The sequence below is a fragment of the Rhineura floridana genome, chromosome 3, assembly GCF_030035675.1.
Source record: "Rhineura floridana isolate rRhiFlo1 chromosome 3, rRhiFlo1.hap2, whole genome shotgun sequence".
In the NCBI taxonomy this organism is placed as follows: Eukaryota; Metazoa; Chordata; class Lepidosauria; order Squamata; family Rhineuridae; genus Rhineura; species Rhineura floridana.
In genome coordinates this window covers 124,161,151-124,178,947 of record NC_084482.1, presented here as the reverse complement: position 1 = coordinate 124,178,947, position 17,797 = coordinate 124,161,151, and the positions used below count along the sequence as shown (strand labels likewise).

Below are 17,797 nucleotides of genomic sequence, written 5' to 3'. Positions count from 1 at the left end.
TTTTTTTTTTTTGGCCTAGTTTAAATCAGTGAACTGACCATGGACTGAGCCCATCTTATAGGTCTGTAGAAGTGTGGGTTGCAACTCACCCAGGATTCAGCACATTTGGTATGCAAAACCCTTGAATCCATTGTTCCCACCAATTGGCAGTTGTATTCAGTGCTGCACGAGTGGAGTTCCACTTGCGCAGTAAGATTTTCCTTTCCTCTCCTTTCCCTGCGTGCCCCCAAAATCTGTTCTGGAGGGTCCCTCAACCCTCTGGAGCAGATTTTGAGGATTCATGGGGGGCCCCTACAGGGAGGAGGAGGGGAGAGTAAGTTCTGTTGTGCAAACAGAAGTCTCTTGCATGAGTGGAAGAGCAGAGTTGGATGCAACCCTCTGTTCCAGATCTGATGGCAGGCTTTGTGAGTTGGTATGTAATGCTGACTGCATAGGAGAGAAGGGTATAACCTGAGGAGGGAAGGAGTCTACATTTCTGGAAGAGCAGCCAGTAGAGCCAGTCAGTCACTGATTGTGGGGAGCAGGAAACATAGGCTATAGTGAGGAAGGGGGACATATTTGGTACTGTCTCTGCTGAGTATACCTTCTGTGTTTTTATAGAATACCCATATGACCTTCATTTTGGCTGCCAGTCACCTCTTTGCCCAGACACACAGGCTCCATGTGAGTGAGGACAACGCTGCCGCTTTCGAAGTCCTCCGTGGCTTGTATCTACCGCCTTTCCAGCCGCGTCAGGGAGTGCATATTCCCCTCACTGACCAAGAGATGCAGAATCCACGAGGCACTGTTGGTAAGAAGTCCAGGACATTTGCTGAAGGTCAGATATCCCAACTGTTCCAATCAGACTCTAGGGCAAGGGTGGGGAACCTGTGGCCTTCCAGGTGTTGTTGGACTCCCATTAGCCCCAGCCAGCCTGATCAATGGTCAGGGATGTTAGAAGTTGTAGTACAGTAACATCTGGAGGGCCGCAGGCCCTACAGCACTCTGCTAACCCCTGCCAAAGTTGTGAATGGAGTGCCAGCAGACGCAATTAGACTGCTAAGATGAGATGAGACCTCATTTCCCCACACAATAGACCCATAATGGAAATGGATAAATGAGATCCTCCCTGTATTACTCCAATGAGCTCACGCACGCTACTCCCAGGCTGTGCCCAACTGTGTCTTTCAGATGAGACGAGGGTGGGAGAGCTGAAGAAGGAACTGGCCAAGCTGAGACAAGAGCTGGAAGAGCAAGGTGCCCTCGTGTCTGATGATATGGAGGCCATGCATTTTGAGAAGGTAAAAAAAAAAGTCTGTATGTTTCTGTATTGCTTCGCATTTTCTCTGAGCTCTAGGTTTCCAAAGAAGGAAGAGCATGACCCTTCTTGGAGGAGAGAGGGTGCGGTGTGTGACTCTGCTATTCCAATCATGACTTCCCCTCCAGCAGCCCTGCCAATGCTTCTTAATCCTCAACCAGTTAATTTCAGTTTAGCTCAACTACTTTCTTGGGATGACTCACAGACAAATTTCCTCCATGCCCCAGTATCTGCAAAGGGCAGGCACGGACAAGATATTTTATGTTCAAGGTTCAGATGCCCAAGCACAAAATACAATCTAATTACATCATGTGCAAAAGTTTGTGTATAGAGGCTAAGAGACTAAGCTACGAATCAGGATGCTCCATTTTTGAATCTCACCTCTGGCATGAACTCACTAGATAATTGCCTTCACCAAGGCACTCTCTCTGTCAGGGTCAGCCTTGTGTAATATAGGAGTAAGAATACTGTCCTACCTTGCAGGGTGGCCATAAGGATTACAAAAATGTCATGTATATGAAGTGCTTTGAACATTTTTAAGTGGCTGCAAAAATGCCAAGTATTACTACATTTCAGACTTCTAGTACCAGAAGCAATGGAGAATAGACCAGGTTTCTATTTTCAAGAATTCTGAAGGGAAAAACTATGTTTGAAATGTGGATGCTATACAGATGTATCGCATATCTGTAGCCAAGAACAAAATATCTTGAGAGAAGGGGGCATTTCTTCTGAAATAGCAAACGATGACTTGCCTTAACCAGGAAAGAAAATCACTATGCACATGAGTGGATGGAATGCATGAGCTCAAGATTCAGGTTATAATGACACACCAAACCATGGTTTGTCATTACATCTGAGCCAGACCAACCTCTGTAAAGTTGTAATCCTGTGTGCTCTTACCTGGGCGTAAGCCCCATTAAACACAGTGGAACTCACTTTTGAGTCAACATGCAGAGGACATTATGTACCTTATGCTATGAAGCCTTCCAGAGCATGACAATGACAAAACAAAGGCAGACAGGGGCAAACCAGCCAAAAGGAAAGAGGTGCATGGGTTCTACATGAGTGCACAGAAGCCTGGGAGTGTGAGCATAGGGACACAGAATATTTAGGGGGGGAAATTAAGTATTGGCCCCATTGGTCCTCAGCACTGACCATTATCGCAAGGGATGGGCCCCAGAGCTGCCTATACTGCACTGATAGTGAGGAAGTGGTGATGGGCTGGCATTCTTCCTCTTTGGTCTGTTTAAGAAGATACTCTATAGGGGAGAGGTTAGGATTGCCTCGCACCTCCCCTAGCAACAACTTGCATTTCCATGCCCAGCTTCAAAGCCAACGCCATAGAATTATATTCTAGCTCTGTGACTTGATCACCACTCTATGAACCTGCAACATCTCCTGGATTTCTTCATTCCCTCCAATGAATGTTTAACTGGTATATGTTGTACTATTATTAACAAAAACAACAAAACCCACAACACCCATAAGATAAAATTTCTGCACCAAAGTAACTCATATTCTGTGTCAAGAAAAGGTGAGTGCTGTGATCCCATAAATCAGAGGTGGAGAACCTGTGGCCCTCCAGATATTGTTGGACTTACAACTCCTGCCATCCCTAATATGCTGGCTGGGTCTGATAAGGAGTCATAGGGCAACAGCATCCGTAAGGCCACCAGCTTCCTTGCCTCTTCCATGAATGATGTCAATTGAGCTGCTTTTTGTATTTCCATATTATGGGCATTCTGTTCTGTTTTTCCCAATCATGGAATGGGGTTTCGAGTTACATGGAACACAGAAGCACCTCCTCTCTTGGCTGCTGGATATGCTACTTCGTTAGCAGTCTACGACTTCCGTTTCTGAGTCTTCACCAAGCATGGCCCACATGCTTCGAAGCCCCTCTCCACAAATGCTGGGTGATTGGGATGGAAGCGAAAGCTGAGATTCTCAGGATGCTAAATTGTGTGCTCAGTGCCAATTTCTACACTTGTGTGGTGCAAATATGGAACCCACACAGTCTTGTGTCATCTTAGATAGCAATGATCTTAGGAATAGGCTGAGGTGGCAATATAGCTTTAGAGGTTGATCGTATGAATATATGAGGCTCCCTGCCTTCTACGGAGTCAGGCTTTTGCTCCCTCTAGCCCGGGGGTAGTCTGTTAAAGTCCGCATTGTCTTCAGAGGTAAACTGTCAGGGGCCACATGCTGGCAGGGGGAGGGCCAGTGCCAAAAGTGGATGGGGCCACCCTCTTCTCTCTCTGCTACCACCTTCCCTCTCTCTCCTTTCTCCCCACCCAGTGAGCTGCCAGGGAAGGGATAGATCACTCTTGCCAAAGTTCTGAACTGATCACTAATAAAAGGCTTTTGAAACTAGGCTATGGGTTATATGAAACACGAATGACGGCTGGAGGTTGCCCACTGCTGATTTAGTGTTGTCTACTGCCTGCTCTGAGTAGCTATGGCTCTTCACAGTCTCAGGCCAGGGTTCTTTTTTTAGGCTAGCTACCTGAGACCCTTAAAAGGAGAATTTAAACTAGATTGCTAAATGACCTGTTTATTGAGCATTCACCCTGATTTCTTTGCAGGGAGGTTACATGATGTTGTGTCAAGCAAGCACCATCCCCCACTTTCAAGGGCATTTTCCTGTCACTTCCCTTGTCAGAAATAGTCCAGTCTTTGGGGGAGCAAGTTTGTTGCACCAGACCTCCCAAGCAACAATAACTGAGCAACCTGCATTTGCTGGTATGTGACTGAATCCCACCCAAAAATAGTGACAGTCTGGAAGCACACCTAGACAATGGATTAGGACCTTCTCTACACAAAGCATGCGCTCTGCTATTGAGCTGCGCCCCCTCCCCACCTTCTTGTTCAGTATTGTAGCAGATAGACCGTTTTATTCAGCTGAAATTACACTAGTAGCAGAATGATATTGTGTGTGTTTTGTAGAGCTGGGAGCTGGCCCACTTCAGCTCCACAGCTGCTGTTACTGAAGTTTTTGCATACAGTGAGCATTTGTCTGCAGAACTGCAGATGTAATGTTGGGATCTTGTGGGGATTATATCCCAATATATCATCAGCTGCCAGGATTGGGGCCCAGATTTGAGCTAAAATGGAATATTTTTAATATATTGGAGGTTAAGTTGAAAGCTGCTGTCAAACAGTCCTAATAAAAAGAATAATCTGGTTTGTAGGGGATGTGTTGTTGCTATGACCTTTTAAGAATGAGAGAGAGTGTGAGTGTAGAACTCTTTAACTTTGCCTGGACTATGGCCATTGGTTTTTGATTTGATGCTCCAATCATGTTTACTACTAAAACAAAAAATACTTCACCATTCTGTGCCAGTGTCGAACTTTCTCTCTTATCACCCCATGTGACTCCCAGCTGTCACACTACTTGATTGTGTTTCGATTATACTGTATTTTAATTATTGTTGTGAGTCGCCTAGAGTGTCCGTTAATTTGGACAGATAGGCGACCAAGAAATAAAATTTTATTATTATTATTATATTCTGTCAGTATAGGAACTTGGGCCTAGGTGGGTATGAGCACATTCTGAAGTACACGAAGCAGTCAGAGCATAGCTGTATTTGACACTGCTGTAAGCTGCAGCGCCTGGATCCAGCTTTTGGAGGTGCCAGAGTGCTAAGAACACGTGGGGAGGAGTCTGGGGGCTGTATTCCCCACCCTCATGTATCTGTGTAGTACCTAGCCTACTACTGTGTTATACACAGCCCTGTTTTTGCAACTTGCAAAACATGACCCACCCCCACAGGCTGTGCTATTTTCCGAGTTCAGAGTGAACAAGCCAAGAAGGGTCAGAAGATTCTGTTCCTCAAGTACAAAATGGCAGCCATTAGCAGGCAGTGGAGTCTTCCAGCCATGAACGGTGTGTTTTTGTCACTTTCGTATTATTTCTATAAACACGACTTACTCTGATTGTCATATGTAGGGAAGCTGCCTTCTTCCAGATCAGACAATTTGTTCATCTAACCCAGTGCCACTCTCTGTAACTGATAGTGTCTCTCTAGGGTCTTACCTGCTATCTGATCCTTTTAGCTGTAGATGCAAGGGGTCTTCTCCCTGCAAAGCATGTGCTCTCCTTACCACTAAGCTCTGGTTCCTCTCATACACTAAGAGCAGCTCACACTGTAGCAAGATTACTCAGGTGGCTAGTCAGATTTTGTGCTTCCGTAGCTGATGCAAATGACTTGTGTAGTTACTCATTATTTGACACATTTTCTTCTGCTCCTACTAGTCATGGGGAAATGCAATGCAGGTAACTGAAACCCTACTTCCTAGGCTCTAGGGCACGGATGGGGAAACTTGTGGCCTTCCAGATGTTGTTGAACTCCAGCCCCCGCTGACTGCAGCCAGCATGGCGAATGGTCAGGGTTGATGGGAGTGAAGAGTCCACAACCATCTGGACAGCCACAGGATCCCCATCCCTCCTCTAGGGGCCAATGGATATTATAAATAAATCATCAAATCTGGGCCCCAATCCTGGCAGCTGATGATATTATAAATAAAATAAATAAATGTAAACTTGCCCTTTAACTATTGCTAGCAGTTTACAGGGCTGTGTGCTCCTCCTTCCTTTCTGTTCTCTTTCGCCTTCCATCCAGTTCAGGAGAATAATAATAATAATAATAAAAAACTAGATTCAGAGAGCCACCAACATTGTGTTAGGATGGGTCGTATGTAACACTGAACCCTATCGAGAGGCTGTGGGGTGGGACTGAGAGGAAATAATTTTAGGAGGAGGGGACAGAGTGCACAGTCCTGATCCCATCCTTCAACCATAGATAAGGCCATTACATCGGCACTGGCCGTAGAACTGTATTCAAACCCCACTCTGTTTTCTGAGATTTCATTAAGCATTGCATATATACTCTCAAGCTTATTTGTACAGCCATAAGGTCTAGAGACTTGCTTTCCCTCCTGTAGAAATGAAGGTTGGGATTCTCAGTACCTCAAGTGCTCGGGCACTTCCAGACTCTCACTATTTTCAGGTGGAATTCAATCACATACCAGCCAGTTTAGGTCGCAGAACTATATTTCATTTGGAGGTCTTGTACAACCAGCCCTCTTCTCCAAAAGATTAGACTTGCGATAAGGAAAGTGATGGGAAACTGCAGTGGAAAGTGTGGAATAACACTTGTTTGGATGCAGCAGCATCTAACTTCCCTGAAAACAAATCCGAATGAATGCTCATTAAATAGCCAATGTTGTCTAATGTCCTCACAAGCAAATTAGGATGAATACTCAATAGACAATACACCCAGTACCAAGTTCTGTGCCAGGGTGGAGAACTTGTGATCTTCCAGATGTTGTTGGACTCCATCTCCCATGATCCCCAGCCAGTATGGCCAATAATCAGGAATGATAGGAATTGTAGTCCAGCAACATCCAGAGGGCCAGATTCCCCACCCCTGCTCTATATCTTTTCTGTGCTTACATTAAATCACATCATATACCCAATGCTAGTTACAACCTCCGTTAGCTTTCTTTGCTGCTCTTTGTAAGCCTTGCACTTCCTTTGTTCTCATTCCCATCCTATCGAGATCCCTTTTCTTCTTCTTCTGTCATTGCCATCCTTTTCTGGCTGGGAATGATTCTGCAATTTGTTGGGCCCTTAGGATAATGACACTCACTTGGACTTCATAATGACGGCAGCCAATCTGCGAGCTGAGAACTATGGCATCCCTCCTGCTGATAAACTCCAGGTGAGGAAAGGAGGTGGGGCTTTTTGAGTCATTTCTCTCACGTTGCCAGACCAATCAGATCTAGAAAATAAAATGGGGGTTAGATTGGCACACACTCTTCCAGCAGGTCTCAGGGAATGCATGTCCAGCAATGACACCAGTTGAGTCCAGGAGGGGCAGGATGGGAACTGGGAGTGTCACCAGTGTGAGAATGAAGGCAGTTGAGCCTGACATCTCTTTTGCCATGTCCTCTCCAGCAACTCTTCCCCATGGTGCCTGGCACCAGTGCCCATTTCTGTGTCCGCCACTTACCTTACACTGTGCTTGACAGGACTCTCTGTATTAACCTGGTACCCTCTCCCATTCATTGTCTTCCTGCTGACGCCCCAGTTTAATTTCCACAGGCCAAGAGGATTGTGGGCAGAATCCTGCCTGCCATTGTCACAACAACAGGAGCCATAGCTGGCCTGGTGTGCTTGGAGCTTTACAAGCTGGTGTGGCAACACGGGCGTCTCAGCTCCTTTCGCAGCAACTTCCTGCGGCTCTCGGAGCCCCTGGTCAATCGCTCCCAGCCCCCATCCTCTCCGCAAACATACAAGGTGAGGCGTGGGCTCTGTGTTCATCGTGGCCTGAAGGCAGGAATGGGCTCAATGGGGTTTGCTTTCCCTTGCAGACCAGGGGGTGGGGGCAGGGGAGAGAGAGAGAGATGCAGTGTGCATTCAGGATAGAGATGCTCTCACTGTTCTGCCGGTTCCAATGAGTCTCCACCTCTTTTCTGAAAATGAGCATATGATGCTAGTCAAACCCTGCCCCTTTTTACTGTGAAACCTGGTGGGATCAGCTCGAGTGCATTTTTAAAAGTTTGCTTCAGACAGATTTCACAACTGATCGGCAGATCAGCCCGTTGCTCCTCTAGGTGTAGCCAATGGAAACGCTTTGCTGTAGGCGACTAGTGTGCTCACAGCCTCAAGTGGGCTGCGGTTCTTCACAATCAGCACAAGCTCTGATGAAGCTCTAGATCAGGGATTGGGAATGTTTCTCAATGTGAGGGCTACATGCCAGTGGAGGGCAGGACCAGAGGCAAAAGTGGGCAGAGCAACAAATGTAAATGTTACCTTTGTGCAATCTAGACACACCTCTTTCTGCTCCTTCAAGGCAAGCAAAAGGCATTATCGGCGTTCAGGGACCCATGCCAGCTTATGCAAAATTACCCAAGGAGGGTGTGAAGCAGGGCTGATGAAGGACGTGGCCTGGGTTGTGGCTGCTGGTGAGGGCATTTGGTGTGGGGAGTCCCAGAGGGTTGGGGTTCCCCCCCTGCTATTGATGATGGAGCAAGGCAACAAGGGCTGCTCCAGTGCGGGAAGTGAGTCATTCAGGAATGGAAATCTACCTTCCCCTAAAATAGTGTTATATCCAGTACCTCCATGCTGGATTAGAGGCTCTGTATCTGTGGGCATGCCATTTCTGTGTGGGCACAGGTGTCAATCCAGGCAGGTATCCCAGTTCTGTTCTTTACTTTTCCCCTCTCGAGCTCTATAAAAAAGCCTAAACAAAACTCCAGTGAGTTGCTCTTATTCCATGCTGCACCTAAGAGTGGCTTTGGACATTTCAGGATTGGCGGCCACCTGGATGCATGAGCGCCTCACACCTCTGGTTCTCACGCTGCTAGTGTAATGCCCAAAGGAAAACTGGTACAGAAAGATTTGCACGGCTAACCTCCCAACCTTTCCTGGACAAGTTCCCCTTAAGACATTACAGCAGCAGAGCAGCAGCCACTGGAAGCACAAGGGCCGTAGCACTTGAGCATCCGGGGGTGGGTGTGCTGCTGCCTGCAGTCCATTCTAAGAATGGCCCGCAACTCTTTACCTCAAGAAGGGGACCGTGCAGTCAGAACCGACACAGCAGGAACTGAAGATCCAGCCACTGCTCTAGGTTGCGTTGCCAGCCGGAGGCGTTTAAGTGACTGCCCTGTTCCATTTAGCACACGGGTGCAAGTGACTTCCAGACTGTGTGGAGGAGCCTTCCTATTCCATCCCTCCTGCCTGGGTGCCGAGTACGGAACTGCTTGCCAGGAGCCAATGTGTGGGGGAGGAAGGCTGCTCCTGCCCAGCTGCTGCTCCTGCCTTTCCTGAGCCCCTTCTGGCAGACAGACGGTGAAGATCTAGTTTCAGAAGCTGGTGCCTGGCGTGTGTATCAGGCTAGCCGCAGTACCGGAGAGGCACTGGACAGGGCTCCCTGTGAGCTGTCAGACACAGGAAATGGTCTTTAACCTACAGCTGACACGCACAGCTGGTGCCAAGCTGCACACCTAGGAGGAGCTGTGGCTCTTTTCACCCTGGCCTAACTACACCCCTTGTTTTTCGCCTCAGTCCCTGATGCCCATACTGGACCTTTCCCACACGTGCATCTACATATTCACTGTGTATTCTGAACCGCTTTGACTGTGGAGTGTTCCTCAGAGGTACAGCCAGCAGGCCCAGTGAATCTAGGACTAAGCAGAGCCTTGCCCCATAGGCTACATGAAACAATACAAAGCGGCCAATGCTTGCTTCTTTTGTGCTTCCTAGGCACACGGTAAAAACCTGGTGGACAACTTGAGAGTAGCATAAGAACTTCAGAAAGTTTGCCCACCCATACTACCTTCAGCTGTTAGACACACCATTGTGTGTGAATGATTATGACAGGGTTGGCATTACTGTCAAAGATGCAGTGATGGGCTGAATGTGGGAAAATAAACTGACCTTGAATCGTGGCAAGACAGAAGCACTGTGGGCGAGTGGTTCAAGAAATTGGCGAGTTGCCTGCCCAGGATGGGCTTGCACTCCTTTTGAAGAAGCAGATACGCAGTTTGGGGTGCTCCTGAATGCAGCTTTGTCCCCAGCTTCGGCTAGTGAAACAGCTACAGTTGTTCCTGGACCAGACTATCTTGACCACTGGTAACGTCAAGATTGGATTACTGTAATGCAGTCTCTATGGGGCTGCCCTTGACGTTGGTCGAGAAATTGCAGGTAGTTTAGAAAGTTGGAGCATGCTTGATGACAGGAGTGAGATCCTGCCAACATATTACATCTCTGCTTAAAGACTTGTACTGGCTGCCAATTTGCTTCTGGGCCAAGTTCAAGGTTTTATTAGTAGTAAGTAAAACTCTTAACTGTTTGGGACCAGCTTATTTGAAGGATCGTTGCCCCATACAAACTTGACTGCTTCGATCTGTGGAACTTGCACTTTTACAAGTCTAATATAAGGTTTGTTCCACATCCTCGACAAGCTGATTTTCCAGTGTGGCGGCACCCATGCTTTGGAACTTCTTGCCTGTTACCATCAGGCAGGTGCCTTTGTTACACTGTTTTAGACTCCTGCTAAAAACATTTTATTTCAGCAAGCCTACCCAGACATACAATTTATTTATGTGTACATATTCTTACATTCTGATTTTATCTGTATATTTTTTATAATTATTTTACAGATTTACGTACACCACTTAGAGATGCTTTAAGTGGTTTGTAAAATTTAAGAAAGAAAGGATAAATCTCCTGGCATCGGGGTGACTTGCCAAGGAAATAGTGAGCAGGCATATGTGTTGACAGTTGAGGAAAGCAATTCATGTTCATCTGTTGCTGTTTAACACCTTACGTATCTTTGGATACAACTCATTGACTCAGTTAGCACATACTGTTAAGCCAAACCATGGCTTAGTGCATATGCGGGGGCTCCTAGACAGGAGCTTGTGTCTGCTTTGCTCCTCATCTGGTCCTGCTGCTGCGGCTGGGCTGTTGTGAGCTAAGCCATAGTTTGGCTTAGGGTTATGTCCAAACCTGGGCTTGTGGTATGTCTCCTTCAGACAATCCACAAGCTATAAACCCAAGAACAAATTTTACAGGTCACAGGTCATGGTTTGCCTGGAGTGAGACAAACTATGAGCCTGTGTTTGGACAATATGCTAAGCCAAACCATGGCCTAGCTCAAAGCAGTGCAGCAGGATGAGGATCAGAGGAGCAATCTCCTCCTTGGAAGCCCAAGCTTTTGTACCAAGTTATAGTGTGGCTTAGCATTACGTGCTGACCGGATCACTGTATCCTGTTTAACTACTGTCAGTGGTGAGCCTTCTCTAGAAAAGGATCCAACAAGAGACATAAGTGGATGTTTGTTTATTACATTTGTTATCCCACCCTTCCTCCAGTGAGCTCAGAATCATTTGTAGGATTCCCAGGCAATCTCTCACCCCCAGACCTGCTCAGCTTAGAGATGGAACTACCCGGGTATTTTCAGACCATTCCCCAAGGCTACCTTCCGTGTTATGCCCTCAGTGCCATGAACACAGTATGGCTTCTAGCTAGCCGCCTCTTCCTAAGGCACTCGATCTATAGACACAAATGGATATCTGTATGTACATATTAATTGCATGCGCTGAACACATGACACACACATAAACACACACTCTAACATCCACACAGAGATTTGGGGGGTGTTTTTTCTTTTGTCACTCCTATATACTCTCCCCCAATACTTTGCATTACTCCCGGATTGTTGAGGCTGGGACCGGTCTTGGCTTCCTTGCAAAAACTCCCTTTTCTGGAGAGAGAAACCAGAACTGGAATGGTGGGGGGGAATCGGGAGGGGGGGTGCGCAAGAAGCTAAATTAAGAGCGTCTCTTTGAATAGAAGCCTTTTTGTCTTAAGTTTATGGAGTGCGAGGCTGGGGCTTCCTGCTACACAGGAAGCGCAGATTGGAACCAGATGGGGGGGAGGGGGAGGCAGGAAGAGGGGGAGGGCGGCTCTTCCATCTCCAGTAATTTCCACGGCTTTGGCTCTCGGCGCCTCTGTTGCTTCTCCTCCTTCCCAGTTCAGCTCACGTTGCTTGGCCCGAGGGCTTGCTGCGCGCGTGCGCACACGGCACACCCCCTTTTGCCAAATGTCCTGCATTTTTAAAGGACATCTCAGATTTCCAGCTCTGTAGAAAGTCCCTGTAACCTGGAAGTCCAACGCTTCCATCCTGACGATGGGGGTGGGGTAACTTATCTGGAAAACTTATCTGCGCAGCGTGAATTCTAATTCTGAAGGGGAAGCCTGGGCATGGTGACGTAGCAGGATGCCCAAGTAAGCCCTCTGGAAATTGGGGCCATGATGGTGCTGTAGAATAGAGGTGCCGTAGTTGAAGCACAAGGCAGTGGAGCCTGGGTTCTGCACTGCGCGCGCGCTCACATACATAAGCATACATACCAGGACCCTTTGGCTTTTCCACTTTCAGAAATGAGCGCATGCCCATGGAGTGAAATCCTTAATCCGTCCTGGAAAGCAGCAAAATGTGAAATTGCTTCCATGAGAGCGGGGGGGGGGAACCCGTAGAGAAGGAGGGGGGGGTTTGATGAAGTGAATTGAAAGCAGCATCCGGGAAGGGCCTGCTCCACGAGATGGAAAAGGGGGCTGACTTGCCAACGCGAGTAGAGTGGCGCTGGGTCCGGGAACTTGTGGAATTGATTAAGCACCATATGGGAGTCATTACTTAGTAAGGGCTAGCGACTGGGGGAAGGGAGCTCTTACCCTGGCGCCAAAGGATCCCCTCCTAACCCCCCACCCCCGTAATAGATTCATTGGACCTTTGCTCCTCAGTGCTGGAGCAGGTTTGGAGGCAGGGAGTCATAAGATTTCCGGGGGCTGTGAAGGGCAAGCGGGTATATTATAAATAAATAAATATTGTTCTGGGCATCTAGCCAGCTTGAGGGAGATCGCTTAGGTCAAAAGCAGAGTAGTCTGTCTTCCGATCCTGTGCGATGTGGCTGCACTCCCTCTCCTACCTCGGAGTGTAGGCCTTGGGCCTGGAAGAAATCTCTGTGCCGGGCGGGGATAAAGGTGGCCGGGGGGAAATGAAACCCAGAATACCTTCTTTTGCTATGGAAGCAGCCCAGTCAGTTTCCACCTTCCCCGCCATCCGAGTTAGCTGCTTGCCTGTAGAACCGAGTGGGTAGCATTAAGAAGCGTGAAGAGGAAGGGCCGAGCAAGAGGTGCTAATGTAACCCTGAGAGTGTGAAAAGCGAGGCCAAGCCAGCCACATGGCTCTTGGGAAAGATGAAGAATTTGCTCTCTGGGTTGGCAATGTTGAGGAACAAATGGGATGGGCCATATGGTTCCATATGGTGAAGATGACCAAAAACCTCTTACTCTGGGCTGCAATCTTCCTCATACTGTACACCAAAAGGATGCATAATCGGGAGCAGGGTATCCTTGAACTTCTCATGTTTCAAACCAAAGATTTCCCGAAGAGCTAAGTGTTCTCTTGCTTACAGTGATTTGGCATACATGCATGTGCTTATTAATTTATTTAGAAAAATGTGGGCTGCTCAATCAGAAAAATCTCTAAGCGGGTGTACATCAGTAAAACACAGATTAAAATCAGCCAAACATATATATATACATACACATACACACAAAAAGAATTATCAGTAAAACAGATTAAAATGAACAAAATCATACACACATAAAAGAATTATCAGTAAAACACAAATTAAAATCAGCAAAACATTTTAAAAGAAATACGTATAAATGATATGTCTGGTGGGTGTGCTGAAATTTAAAAAGTGTTCAGCAGGTGTCTAAAACAATATAGTGAGGGTACCTGCTGAATGTCAATTGGCAGGGAGTTCCAAAGCATAGGTGCTGCCACACGATTATTGAGCTCTTGTCAATCTTGCTGTGCCAGCGAGCTGAAAAACTGAGATCCTTCTTCCTCCTGTTCCTTTTTGTAATTTGCTTTCCATTCTTAAGAATACAGGCAGCACTTTCCAGGGCTTGCAGGAAGCATGACTGAGTACTGTGTGGGACTCCTGGTTTCCATTGTCCTCTCTCCATTGTCCACCATGGGATCTACAAAACCTCTATGTAGGTTTGAATAAAGTGGGAGAGAATATTTGACTCTCCAGTTGATTAAGCTGGAAACAACATCTCTACAGAGCAAAAAAACCACAACAATATCCCAGTTCATAGGTAAAGGGTAGCCTTCTTCAGACCTCTGAATGCATGGTCTGGGGGGGGGGATCACATGGAAGAATGTATGTGCATGCAGTGGTGCACATACAGAAGCCCCTTTCAGACCTGCTGAACCCCATTCCACAGGGAACGTCTAAAAAGGGTTAATAGGACACTTGGGGGTGGAGACTTGTGTAAGAGAACGTGGTGTACAACCTACATAGAAACCCAAGTACAGAGACACTGGGATGGCAATATGAGAGGAAAAGGTTATGGCCTGCTGCTGCTCTGTATACTCCTTGATGAGACATGGTATAGAGATATTCAATCTAAGGCCTTCTGGGACAGCCGTGCTCCCTTGTGTGCTGCTTTAAAAGACTCTGGACAACAATGCACAGGTTTTCTCCCTGCAATCCGTGGCTTTCCCACTATGACTGGAGTTGAGATGAGACCTAATGGAATGGAGACCTGTGCCCTTAAGCTGCACCAGTATGAAGAAACAGTAGTCCTGTACTTCTTACGTAGGCAGGGAGGCGCCGTCTCTGTCCTGCTGAGAAGGAGAGAGGGAACAGAAAGCAGTGCTGTGGGGTACAGTGAGTGGTAGCAGAGGGAAGGGTCCTTTTCCTTTTATAGATTTATAAAAGCTCTGGGCTGGGGTCTGGTGGGACATCTGGCAGTTACCTACAGAGAGAGAGAGAAGAAGACAGATTTGCTATGGAGGCTTAAGGAAATGCTGAGGGTCAGCCCTTCCCCTGCCCTGCTGGCCAATGAATTTGTCCAGGACAGTATCCTTTTGTGCTGTAGCCTGACCCCACTAAATTGTCTCTGGTCAGGGCACTTCCTGCTGTGAACCAGTAACTAGCCCCAAAGGGCCCCTTGTTAGAGGACTGGATGCTTCTTGTCCTCCTCTCCTTGCCCAAGGCCAAAATAGGCAGGGTCAACAACGCAGGGGGCTAAGAGGTTCACCAACATCCTGGGCCTTGTTCTGAAGAAAAGGATAATTGTACATCGGCAAGCCACCATCTCAAATGTGTCTTTGTGCAAAAGAGTGGTACAGATCATGAATGGATAGAAAGCGGCCCTAAAGAGTTCCCTCCTTTAGGCCTGTTGCCAGTTGTGCATTCAAAGCTGTCATGACTGGAAAGAACGATTTCATCCAAATCTGACTTCCCATATGCAATGCAGGAGGAATGACGTCCTCCTGTTCATAGGAACGGAGGAAGCTGCCTGATACTGAGTCAGACCACTGGTCCATCTAGCTCAGTGCTGTCTCCACTGACTAGCAGCAGCTCTCCAGGATTTCAGACAGGGGTCTCCAAACTGAAGATACTAGGGATTGAGTCTGAGACCTTCTTGTGCAAAGCCAATGCTGTACCGCTGGGCTACATCCCTTCCCTTTCATATTATGTCATGGCATTTCGGTTGTGATGAACTTCTTAAAAGGAGCAGGGCTGGTCTTCAGCTGAAGCCTACAGGGATGTGCTTGTTTATTTATTAGAATTCTACTCTGCCCTTCCTCCAAGACACTCAGAGCAGCTTTTTAGCCTCACAACAACCCTGTGAGGTAGGTTAAGCTGGAAGAAGAGTGGACTCCATGGCTGATTTGAGTCTGCGTTTCCCTTATCCAAATCTCTCAAGTTGGCTTTCAAGAATGTATGCACTTCCTTGGCATTTGGTGTTGCAACGGTTAATTGCCTTTGCTGTCTGAAATGCCATGTTTGATTAGAATTTGTCTAGTTTTATCTTTTGTTGGTCGTTCTTATGTTCCCTTTGACTGGATTAAAGGGCCGCCCTTTGGTACCTAAAAACCTCTACCCTGTGAAGGTACGTTACAATCAGTTCACCTCTTAACCTTCGTTCTGATAAGATGAATAGACTGAGCTCCTAAGGTCCTTTGCTGGAAGATTTATTTTCTAACAAACTCCTCTGTTTTTAATATCTCAATTGTAAATGAACAGTGGAGCCTGAATTAGACATGGTGTTCATGATCTTGCAGTTGTGTCTTCTTTAATAAGGGTATTAAGACCTTTGTTTTACTAAAATGGTCCCAGCAAGTCTAGTCATTCAAATCACTTTGTGGTAACATTTCGTGGTCATTGATATTTACCATTCCACCAATATGGGCCTTTCAGTTACAATCCTATGCAAACTTACTTGGGGCATGTAAGCCCTACTGGGGGCTTATTTCCAAAAAAATAGAAAGGTTTGGGTTGCATGACATTCTAAAATATGTGAATCTGAGGCCTGAGCTGCTCTCCTCAACAGAAAATGGCTCCTTTGTGGGTTGCCTGGCCTGCACCACAAGCTTATTCCTGGGGTACATACCGGCTTGATTGGGTTGTATATTTTTACTTTATTTTTATTTTTAGAACTGGCCTTCTTTGTGTGTCTTCTTTATTCTCCTGCATTTGATGAAATGTGCTGCAGCCCACAAAAGTTTGTCCTAATAAATGTGTAACTCTTTAAGGTGTCACAAGATTCTTCATTGTTTTCGCTTTATTCTCAGTATCACCAGAAGACATGGAACTGCTGGGATAGAATTGAGGTGCCTGGTATCAATGCAGAGGGAAGCGAGATAACCTTGAGACATCTCTGCAATCATATTGAGGTGAAGATGATGACCAAGCATAAGGTTTCATAGGCAGATTCCATCAGGAACCTAGATATCATATACTGGAATAGCCCATTCCACCTCTGCATGCTCCCTCCCAATACTATAATCTCAGCACGACCTCCCCCACCACCACCAATCACCATGCATGCCAGAGTTGCAGCAATGCATCTCATCTACCACATCTAGGGAGCAAGCAGTGCAAGTCCTGAGGTTCATGAGAGGCTGGTAGGCACAGCACTTTGAATGCGCATGTGGCACCTTCTAGTATTAATCTCTGACCTCATCTGTGAACAAACACAAAGGTATCCTTACCCACACCATTCTCACTGGGAGGCCCCCGTTCTGCCCCAAATACCCCATTACCTTGATGGCCCTATTTACAATTCAGTATGCTTCCTGCTCCTACTTTATTCCTATATCTGCCTGGCCTGACTGTCCCACCACATCCCCATCTCATTCCCATAATTCCATCTTCATGCTCTTCTCTTTCCCATGCTATCCAAGATGCTTTCTATCTCATCTGTAACTTAACCTGCTGGTCCAGGAGTTCTTCCAATTTAGAGTTCTAATCAGGATTCTCAGTGTGTGATGCTGATTCCTGCCTGCTTTCACAGAGGGAGCATTGCTTGGTGCTGCAGATGCTCCTATATGGTACGGCTCTTCTCTATACTGAATCCTTGGAAGAAGAGGAAAAAGAGCTGCGACTTTCCAGCAGGTAGGAGAATTCCAAAGTAATGTCTTCAAGAGTTTGAGGGTTACAAGAGGACACAGGAAAAAACCTGGTGAATGAGGCCAAAGGCCCATAGTCCAACATCCTGTTCTCACAATGGCCAACCAGATGCCCATGAGAAACTTGCAGGCAGGACCTGAGCGCAACAGTACTCTCCCCTCCTACCATTTTCAGCAGCTGGTATTTAAAGGCATACTTCCATCTGGAGTCTCTGTGAGTCTCTCTACCTTTCCTCCTTGTGTCTGCAGTTGGGTTTGAATCTCTGCCTGCCCATTTCCTAGGGGCTGGGAAGCTGCTGACCTGTTGGCTATGCATGCTGCAACACAACTTAGGATAAGGGCAGAGGGATCCTCGGGAGGGAATGTGGGGTAGAGAGGCCATGGCTGCCCCACTGCAGGGCCCCTACAAGTACAGCCTGGGTACTGCAGCAGCAGCAGCTGCAAAGCCTCCCCATCCTGTTCCTTCCATAATGGGTAAACATCCTGCTGTCAGCAC

The 17,797-nt window shown here is 47.0% G+C and overlaps 1 protein-coding gene and 1 long non-coding RNA gene across 5 annotated transcripts in view; one reads left to right on the top strand and one right to left on the bottom strand.

Annotated features, from left to right (window-relative positions):
• Positions 1 to 17,797, top strand: part of UBA7 (ubiquitin like modifier activating enzyme 7) — a 71,151-nt gene that overhangs the window by 51,370 nt on the left and 1,984 nt on the right. For all 4 annotated transcript variants that reach the window (XM_061617726.1, XM_061617724.1, XM_061617727.1 and 1 more), the window contains 6 exons: positions 601 to 790; positions 1,171 to 1,280; positions 6,931 to 7,017; positions 7,401 to 7,595; positions 16,465 to 16,566; positions 17,187 to 17,287. In XM_061617726.1, coding sequence (XP_061473710.1) covers positions 601 to 790; positions 1,171 to 1,280; positions 6,931 to 7,017; positions 7,401 to 7,595; positions 16,465 to 16,566; positions 17,187 to 17,287 — 785 coding nt within the window. The remainder of the gene's footprint in view (positions 1 to 600; positions 791 to 1,170; positions 1,281 to 6,930; positions 7,018 to 7,400; positions 7,596 to 16,464; positions 16,567 to 17,186; positions 17,288 to 17,797) is intronic.
• On the bottom strand, positions 502 to 9,036 carry LOC133380445 (uncharacterized). Its single transcript, XR_009761443.1, has 3 exons — positions 8,863 to 9,036; positions 6,946 to 7,077; positions 502 to 784 (listed from the first exon to the last, which is right to left on the bottom strand). It is a non-coding gene; the product is annotated as an uncharacterized LOC133380445 (long non-coding RNA).